We start from the raw sequence: 10,448 nt of genomic DNA on the forward strand, positions 1-10,448 counted from the left end.
TTAACGAACTTTCGGTTCATTTTCCGACCTTATTTGTCTGCTGTAAACATAACTATAGTTTTGCATGATTTAACATTAACGAACTTCTGATAATTTAAGAAACAAAGTGCGACCTATGAAAACCACACAACTATCATCAAGCAATTCTGATGGTTTGGAAAAGACGACGCGTCATAGACAATACAATTTGGCATGGTTCAACATGCACAACAGATGCAAATCAGGCATCTAAATCTTCAACACCGAAGCACCAACTGCAAGGCTCCACGACTTCTAACATCACTCTGGAGGGAACTTTCCCCGTGACATGTACTCTGATAGCCAAACGCGCCTTGACGGTCTCCATGATGATATCCTCCCCCATTGGGATGCACATGTAAGGTGTGGCCCCCTCGAGAGTACCACTCTCCGTATAGTACATTCTCTGAGGTATATTGACGCTACACCCTCCAGAACTCTGACAGCCATGACTAGTGTCCAAGGTGAGGCGCTCGAGCGATGTCGCGTTCTCCACAATGTGGCATGTCAACTCGACCAAGCTCTTTGCGGAGCTGAAGCCCACTATTGTCACACTCTTTAGGCTGGTGTGGCCCTGTTGTGGTAGTCGCCTCAGTTGCGAGGCATTCCAAAGAACTGACTCATGCTCCATGCAAGGCTGACGTACCTACATAGAAAAGTCAAGATTCTCACATCAGCAGTTCCACAATAGACACTAGGTATGCTTGCAAGATGAGAGTAACCTACTTCCAAGATGAAAGTCTCCAGGCGAGGAGAAGCTTCAAGAAAAGAAACCAGAGAAAGGTAATCATAATCTGGTGAAATAGCTTCATTTCCAATTAGAGAAATATGCAAGTACTTGAGGTGGAGGAATCTGCGAGATAGCGTTGGTGTACTGATCATCTGCATAAAGATATCCAGATTAATTATTTACTAGGTATGTCAGCTATTATATGCAAATAGCAAGTCTATACTCATCTAAACTTTCAGAATATACCTCATTAGGCGAGGATATGACAAGCGTTTCAACATTTGGTGCATAGGACAGAAGCTTGGTCCGAGCATGCAAGACAATGTTGGACTGACCAAATTCTAAACACTCCATGTGTACATTCTTTACTTGCAATGCACTTCCGAATGAAATCGATACTAAACTACCAGAGAAGTGAAAAATGGAGATATTTGGAGCATTGCTGTCTATCACTTGCATATTTCTGCATACAGACACTCTCAGGACCCTAAGCCGCCGCAGCAGACAAGGTATCTTCAGGCAAACTATCTCCGGGCAATTCAGGAGTGCCAAATGCTCCAATGCAGCACAATTGTAAAGAAGGCCCTCTAGCTCATCGTCAGCAATCAGCACATTACCCAGAGATAAAATTGCCAAGCTTCTCCAGCGACCAAGCCCAGCCGTTGGACGAAAGGCACAGAGGCCTATGTCAAGATACCGAATCGAGTCTTCGCTCCCATTAAATAAAAGCGAGTATGGGAAACTGTAGTATGCTTCGTCCTCAGGGGTAGCGGGCAGATAAAGGGTGAGTTCTTCAATTCCTGCTGTAACAGCAATACGAAGCCAGCTACTGATATAACAAGAATCAACCTTGTCACAGTCAAAAAGTTCAATCCTTAGTTTCTTCATGCCAACGCCTGAGTGATTTTGCAGAATATGGTCAACTTTGCTGATGTGATCTCCATTCAAACCTAGTGTTCTCTGACGTAAGTCAAGGTTGGGATAGCATCTCCATGATCTCCGAAATGTGTGTGATGCACAAGCCAAGCGGGCAGCATTTTGCAGTGACATTCGGGTATGAATACGTCGGCAGATATCCTGGATACAAGCACAGCAGAATAGTAACTAGGGTTACAAAAGAAATTTATAAACTGATATGCAAAAACTTGTTGTATTACACATTTACATAGTACAGGCCATGCACTGGGACGGAATTGCGGCCAATGGAATGGGACTATATAGGAGCTTTTGAGGAAGTGTGAATATACAATTGCAATCTTACAGGCATATGGCAGTCCACGAGAATTATTTATGTGCATTTATGTCAGTCAACATTCAGATATCCATAGGATGATGCTATATTATACAATGTGATACAATTAGATATAACAAATGACCAAGTATAGGAACAAAGCGAAAACAAAAAATGTACATCTGAATAGGGTATAAATATGAAAATTCTATGCCAGAAAAAAAGGGTAATTCAAGCTTCCACTACTACTGGAGGCATCAAGCAATTATCTAATGTGAACAGTTAAGAAAAAGACAATGGACAGCCGATTCGTTGAAGCCTGTATACACTTTCTCTCGGAGAAGACAGGTTAGAGACTTACAGCTCAAGTGCTCGGTGTTTTGGCAAAGTCACAAAACATTAAATGGACGCTCAGGTAGTCAAAACTGGTACAACTTCCTAACATAACTATTTTAGGTGTTTATTCGTCAAGAAAAAGCCGACCAGTTTTTCCCTGCAATCCAAATCTGTGCACACCTCTAGCACACACAATGGTGATTTACTTGCAATCTATGTCGCCAGTTCATACCTCTGGAAGGTCGTCCTACGATCGCATCACTTCGCCACCTCGAGAATCATCATCTTGCTGGGAGGGCGAGCCCTTTGGATTGCACACTGGAGCAGTCGGTCCACCTGGGATACATCACATGGTGACTGATGAGAGTACAGAAAACGGTGGGATGCAATTCACAAGCAAACTGACATACATCCAGTTCGTTTACGTTATCTCTATGAATATTTCCTGGCAAATCAACGCTCCTTCAAGGACAAATCCACGTTCACGCTGAAAACAGTTGGATTCAAGGGCAAGGCTACTCTATCCTCCTATTCCCCCACAAAACTGCGCCCAGAATAAACGTTGCTGCCGAGTTTGGCAAATAGACTACGACTGAGATCAGTTTTTAACCCCGTCGGATGGATCTAGGAAAATTAAAGGGGGCGAACAAGAACAACTGAGCATACGCTGGGACAAATCTACTACCGATCGTTTGAGAGATAAAGGGGGGAGAAGGAGGCGTACTGTGTGGGGTTTCCCCCGTCGGCGGCGGATCTTGCATCGCCGAATACCCGAGGCGGGGGCGACGGCGACGGCGTAGCTCTCCGGGCCTGCGACGAGACCCTGCCGGCGCCGGTGCAGACGAATGAGCCTACGACAGATTTGTTTTCTTTTCTTTTTTTCTTGATGAAGATGAAGAAATCATACGCTCTTTTTTAGGGGAATGGCCTACTCTAGATTTTTTTTCTCTTTTTTTTTCTGAGAAAAGAATCTAGATTTTTTTTCTCGTGTGAAGAAAGAATGGCCTAGTAATGTTGGGCTACACGGGGGGAGTAGGTGGAATGTTGGCCCAGTAATGCAAGGCTCCAATACCTAAATAACCTTACAAAAAGAACAGGCCTAAATGAGTACGTCTTCTCAAAAAAAAAAGAGTACGAGTATTACTTAATTTCGCTGAAAAAATCTCTGAAATTTGCTCGAAAAAATGAATTTTTTTAGAAGGATACCCTAAGAAAAAGCTCTGAACATAGTAGCTCAAACACGAGTGAGTGGAAGCTTCCATCGATGAGATTTGCAATAACCATCTATAAACTAATATAAAAAATTTAGGTCACTACTTCATTTTTTTAGGTCACTACTTTAGTTTATAGAGAAAATACTTATTTGTAGAAGGTTAGAGGAAAATAGCCAACAAGTACTCCCTCCGTCTAGAAATGCTTGTCGGAAAAATGGATGTATCTAACCGTACTTCAGTTCTAGATACATTTATTTTTATTCTTTTCTTTGACAAGTAATTTCTTTTTTTGCGAGGGTAAAAATGAGCTTATTCCATAGTAACAGGATTACATTCAGCTAATTCAAGATCATGAATAATTGGAGGAGCTCGTTGTAACCAACAAGTGATACTACGAGCCATACAAGCATAATTAGCTAAACAGTGTGATACTCTATTTTGAGAACGAGCTATCTTAACCGGAATAAACTACCGCTTTAGAAGGAGCGGCTTGATTTCATCGACCAGGTGGCCATGCGCGACTTGGCCAGGGATGCATTAGACAAAGATGAAAGAGCTTCCATAGAGTCCAACTACACCATGACCGAAAGATTAGACCATTGGACGACTACAGACATCCCTTTCTGAATTGTATGTATCTCCACTTCTAGTGCATGATTGCAGAAGAACAACAAACGGCACATAGCAAAAATAACTTCACTCGTACACTTCCTGAGGACCATACCTGCACCGGCCATTCCGTCATCCGGCGAGAAAGAGCCATCCACCGACAGGGCCAGCCAGCCAGAAGGTGGTGGTACCCATGGTGGATCAGGTGGACGCGGTCGGACAATAGATCAATTACAATATAGAAAAAAGTCTAACATCTAGACTTATTTAATTTCTGGCGGAGGCAATATACAAAACTTATTTATAGATGTTAGACTTTTTTTCCAAGAAACATATGCGAATAAAGTCGGTGGCTTGCCGGGTTGCATAGTCGATGGCTTGCCCGGTGAGCGGGGCCGTGTTGCCCAAAAACCAACACTGGCCCATGCTTGGTGGTGGAGAGAGGCTACGCTTCCCCTACCCCTGAAGTATATATCTTCAGGCCTTACGGCAGTCCGATGAGCGGGTTGCCGGACATAGAAAGACAGTACGCCTCGTTCGGCCATAGATTAGTTTAGCCTAGTTCGGTATAGTTTAGTTTAAATATGTCCGAAATGTAAATGTCTTTATTCGCTTCCTATGAAAATCATCCGTTTGCATGTATATCCCGGTTAGATCAACTAGCGGTCATAAGTCATAACCTATGTGTGCACACACGCCGGTCTCTCGCGGGCTCACACAAGGGTAGAATGGGTAACTAACTAGCTAACGCGTAATGGAAGCTAGCCGAGAACGACGGGAACATGTGCATGTGTTGTGCGAGAAGATCGAACCAAAACAATCCATTATCCATGCACTTGTATTGCTATAAATTACATGCAACTCGTGTCATGTGTTGTACCATATTTTATATTCGTTCTAACTTCTATCAATAAAATGATACGTTAGCTTTCCGTATTCTCCAAAAAAATACATGCAACTGTCCCAACAGCCAAAGGAGAAATGGGTCATGTCGACTGCTGCTTTCAGAGCTTGAGAGGGGAAGGAACTAACTTCTTGCAAGTGGTGAAGATCCAAGCCCTGACAGACAAACAGAGTCAGGGTCTAGTCAATTTCTGGCCTGGTCCCAATCAGTTGTAAGTTGTAACACTAGCTTCAGGGAAGGCAGTAGGTCGATCACCTGTTCAAGTACAATGATATCTAAATTATCTAGTGAGCTACTGGCCTGAAGAAGTGTGGAACAAAGGAGGATATGCCAGCTGCCAAGAACTTTGCCAACCCACAGTTAGAGCAAGTACAATAGAGCTGAGTCAGCGAGCTATAAGGAATAAACTAGTATATTTCTGCTCTAGCACGTGCTCCTAGGCACTTTGTGAGAATGAAAAATGGGCCACATAATAAAAAAAGTAGTACGCTTTTTTAATCTATTATTGTACATGTTGACTATAAGATGGGCTGTAGATGACATGACACTAGCTTATAGCCAGCAGCTGGCTATACTATTAACCATGCTCTTAGACAGTTAGCTAACTAACGGTGCTCCCAAGATGATCAGCCTAGCATCAGATCCGAAGTGCTAATCTTGGTTAGACTGACACTCTGGATGCTAAAAAAAATGCTGGCCAGGCCAGATTGTTGAATCCAGCGAAGAAACGCCATATCTGAAACCTGGACGAGTGCGCAGAAGCCCAAACCGCAACCGATGGCTTCCTTGCTGCAACCTGCAAGCCCTTCAACCGACCAAAGACTCTGAAGGAAGAACACAAAATGTAGGCACATGCGAATTTCACGGACCGCAATGATACGTCTGATTCCTTTGTTACGTTGCTGTTTTTATTTATTCAAAAAATACAAAAGTATTTCTGTCATCTATATTATCTATCTACTCCAAATTATCATTTTTTTCGTTCACCTAGTCCTCCTATCTAGGCCATCCGCTTGACGAAAATTTATTGATGTCCTATAATCCTCTGCTCTTGGAGGACAAATAGTCTATAAAACAGGGGCATGGATTATCTGCTCCTGAGCTCAAATACACCTGCATGAATGGTAAATTCTAAAAAAAAAACATCAACAAATTTGCCAACACCCTGCAACATTTTACCTTGAAATGACATCCGTGGAGACCTGTACAAAAAGAAACAAAATTTGGGGATCAAAAAGACACATTTTGGCTCAAAATCGGGGCTCAGTTTGCAGTCTCACCGAGTGGATCACTACTACTCCCTCCAAGAGCAGAGGGAGTACAATTTTACATGACAACAATCTGGAAAACATCCATAAGTAGAGCACGCTGCTCTCTAATCTCTCTGAAACTAGCAACGAACAAAGCAGCAAAAAACATTTCTTTGATTTCATTTGTCAGCAGGAATCACTACTAGTACAATTTTACATCATTAAACATTAGGCACCTCTGACAATAATTTAAGAAACAAAGAGCGGCCTATGAAATCTCACACAACTATCGTTGAGCAATTCTGATAGTTCGAAATAATGCATCATAAACAGTACAGTTTGGCATGATGCTAATTAGGCATCTAAAAGTTCAACATTATGCACCGACTGCAAGGCTCGACGACTTTTAACACGACTCCAGAGGGAACTTGCCGTTCGACATGTCTTCTGATAGCCAAACGCGCCCTGTGAGACTCCATGAGGATATCCTCCCCCATAGGGAGGCATCGGTCAGGCGGGGCCGCCATGAGGATACCCCTCTCTGCATAGAACCATCTGTTAGGTTTATCGACGCTACACCCACCAGAACTCTGACAACCATGAGTGGTGTCTAACGTGAGGCGCTCGAGCGATGTCGCATTCTCAACAATGTGGCATGTCAACTCGACCAAGCTCTTTGCGGAGCAGAAGCCGACGATTGTCACACTCTTTAGGCTGTTGTGACGCTGCTGTGGTAGCCACCTTAGGTGTGAGGAATCCTCGACAACTGAATCATGCTTCATGTAAGGCTGCCGCACCTACATAGAAAGCCAAGATGCTCGCATCAGCACTTCAGCAGTTTCACAATACACTAGTATGCTAGCAAGATTCAAGTAACTTACTTCCAAGATGAATGTCTCCAGGCAAGGAGAAGCTTCAAGAAAAGAAACCAGAGAAAGGTAATCATAAGCTGGTGAAATAGCCTCATCTCCAATTAGAGAAATATGCAAGTACTTGAGGCAGAGGAATTTGCTAGGTAGCATTGGTGTACTGATCATCTGCATAAAGATATCAATATTAATTACTCCCTCCGTCCCATAATATAAGAGCGTTTTTTACATTAGTGTGGTGTAAAAAACGCTCTTATATTATGGGACGGAGGGAGTATATTACTAGGTATGTCAGATATAATATGCAAATAGCTAGTCTATACTTATCTAAACTTTCAGAATATACCTCATTAGGTGAGGATATGGCAAGTGTTTCAACATTTGGCGCATAGGACAGAAGCTTGGTCCGAGCATGCAAGACAATGTTGGACTGACCAAATTCTAAACAATCCATTTCAACATTCTTTACTTGCAATGCACTTTCGAAGAAAATCGATACTAAGCTACCAGAGAAGTGAAAAATGGAGATATTTGGAGCATTGCAATCTATCACTTGCAGATTTCTGCATAAAGACACTGTCAGGAGCCTAAGCCGCTGCAGCAGACAAGGTATCTTCAGGCAAACTATCTCAGGGCAATTCAGGACTCCCAAATGCTCCAATGCATCACAACTGTAAAGAAGGCCCTCTAGCTCATCATCAGCAACCCGCACACTACTCAGATATAACCTTGTCAAGCTTCTCCAATGACCAAGCCCAGCCGTGGGACGAAAGGCACAGATGCCTATGTCAAGATACCAAATTGAGTTTTCACTCCCATTAAGTAAAGGTGAGCATGGGAAACAGTTTTCTTCTTCCTCAGGAATATGAGGCAGAAAAAGGCTGAGTTCTTCAATTCCTGCTGTAACAGCAATACGAAGCCAACTACTGATATAACAAGAATCAACCTTGTCACAGCTAGAAAGTTCAATATTTAGTTCCTTCAAGCCAACGCCCGAGTGATTTTTCAGAATACTGTCAACTTTACTGATGAGATCTCCATTTAAACCTAGTGTTTCCTGACGCAAGTCAAGCTTGGGATAGCATCTCCATGATCTCCAAAATTTGCGTGATACACAAGCCAAGCGGGCAGCATCTCGCAGTGGCATTCGGGCATGAATACGTCGACAGATATCCTGGATACAGAAGCACAGCAGAATAGTAACTAGGGTTATAAAATAAATATATAAATCGATCTGCACAAACTTGCAGTATTGCACATTTACATAGTACAGAGGAGGGCCATGCACTGGGACGTAATCCCAAGAGAGAAAGTGTGAATATACAATTGCAATCTTACATGCATATGGCAGTCCACAAGAACAATTTGTGTGCGTTTGTGCCGGTCAACATTCAAATATCCATAGGATGATGCTATTCTATACGATGGGATACAGTCAGCTACAACAAATGAGTAAGTATAGCAACAAAGCGAAAATAAAAAATGTACATTCTGGACAGGGTATAAATAGTAAATCTGAAAATTTTGAGCCAGTAAATAGATGTAGCAAGCAAGATAAAAGAGCGGCCCTCCATTTATGGAATTCAAGCTTCCACTACTACTGGAAGCATAAAGCAATTATCTAATGTGAACAGTTTCTTAGGGATAGACAACGGTCTGCCATTCATTGTATGCACTTGTCTTGGAGAAAAGTGCTTACAGACTTACAGCTCAAGTGCTTAGCGTTTTGGCAGTGTCGCAGAATATTACACGAATGCTCAGGTAATCAAAACTAGTACTCACTCCGATCCATATTAACTTTGTAATAAATCAGCGACAATTAATATGTATCAGAGGGAGTACAACTTCTTAACATAACTATTCTTCGTGTTTATTCGGCAAGCAAACGCCGACCAGTATTTCCCTACAATCCAGATCTGTGCACCTCTAGCACACACACAATGGCGATTTACTTGCAATCTAGGTCAGTAGTTTATACCTCTGGAAGGTCGCCCAACGATCGTATCACTTCGACACAGTCACTTTGAGAATCATCATCTTGCTGGCAGGGTGAGCCCTTTGGATTGCAGATTGGAGCAATCGATCCACCTGGGATACATCAGTCACCATCACTGATGACAGTACAGAAAACAGTGGGATACAATTCACAAGCAAACTGACAGAGAATGATTGTTGATGGTCTAGAAATATACAAAGAATCTCAAAATTATGAATGTCCTTTTGCAAATCTGCTACAAGGACATAGCGCCCGCTATCCAAATTCGCTACGTCGACCCCAATCCGTTAATGGTCTGTCTAGGGCACATCGTATCAAACGTCAAAAAGAAAAAGTAAAAGGAAAATATGCACACAAATCTCCGTGTAAGATCAATGACATAGGACTTAGATGTGCGATACTTATGACACATCTACATATACTTTAGCAAAACTGCTATTTAAAACCTTGCATACATCGAGTTCCGGCCACTGACGACAGTACTGACAGAAAACAGTGGGATGCGGATTCACAAGTAAACTGACATACACCCAGTTCGTTTCCGTCGCCTCTATGGATCCCCAATCGCACCCCCCACCCACCCACCCAGAATAAACAACGTTGCTGCGGACCTAATAGATAAGTGACTCAGCTTGGAACTACGCTGAGACTAATATCAGTTATTAACCCCATCGAATAGATCTAATAGGTTAAGGAGATTAAAGGGGGTCAGCAAATGAGCATACGCTGAGACAAATTTACGAAAGTTCGAGAAATGGAAGAGGGGGCAGGGGGCGTACGGTCTGGGGTTTCCCCCGTCAGCGGCGGAGGATCCTGCATCTGCATGTAGGGTGTGTTTGGTACAGGTCATCGAGTGGAATGGAATGGGTCCAACCTGTCTTTGGAATGTTCGGTACGCAGGCAGAACGGAACCCACTCGTTTCCAGAAAAGAAATATTCGGCCCAGATTCGTAACAGAGTCGTTCCTCCAAATCGAGCGGACGACAGGGAACCGCTCGCTCTCGTGACTCTCAACACCCGCATATCTCCTTCCCTCATCTCTCCCTTGCATCTGGCAGGCACCGGGAGGCGGCTGAGGCGAGCGGCGGCGGGTTGCAACAGGCGGCGGCGGATCGATTCCAAGCGTGCTCCCAGCCTCACCGCCAGCACACTCGCAGCTGACGCTGGCGGCGACGACCCGGTCGTGACCGTCCCATCCCTTTCTCGTCGAATCTGACAAGGTCCAGCGACGGCGGCGGCCATCTCTGGTAGCCGCGTTGGTTGCCTTTCCTTTCAACTTGCTGCCAGTCAT

General features: G+C 43.5%; 2 protein-coding genes across 2 annotated transcripts; both read right to left on the bottom strand.

Moving 5' to 3' along the window:
* On the bottom strand, positions 1–3,302 carry LOC109767442 (FBD-associated F-box protein At1g66310). The gene is made up of 5 exons (XM_020326197.4): positions 3,040–3,302; positions 2,548–2,651; positions 995–1,825; positions 745–900; positions 1–664 (listed from the first exon to the last, which is right to left on the bottom strand). The coding sequence occupies exons 3-5, from the start codon at positions 1,796–1,798 to the stop codon at positions 221–223; spliced, it is 1,404 nt and encodes a 467-aa protein (XP_020181786.1). The 5' UTR covers positions 1,799–1,825; positions 2,548–2,651; positions 3,040–3,302; the 3' UTR covers positions 1–220.
* A 2,846-nt stretch (positions 3,303–6,148) lies between these two features.
* Positions 6,149–10,448, bottom strand: LOC109767438 (F-box/LRR-repeat protein At3g03360-like). Its single transcript, XM_073499202.1, has 7 exons — positions 10,298–10,448; positions 9,140–9,249; positions 7,508–8,335; positions 7,174–7,329; positions 6,882–7,089; positions 6,828–6,847; positions 6,149–6,780 (listed from the first exon to the last, which is right to left on the bottom strand). Exons 1-7 carry the CDS (start codon positions 10,446–10,448, stop codon positions 6,655–6,657), a joined length of 1,599 nt encoding a protein of 532 aa, XP_073355303.1. The 3' UTR covers positions 6,149–6,654.

This window comes from Aegilops tauschii, chromosome 5 (assembly GCF_002575655.3).
Source record: "Aegilops tauschii subsp. strangulata cultivar AL8/78 chromosome 5, Aet v6.0, whole genome shotgun sequence".
NCBI classification, from domain to species: domain Eukaryota; kingdom Viridiplantae; phylum Streptophyta; class Magnoliopsida; order Poales; family Poaceae; genus Aegilops; species Aegilops tauschii.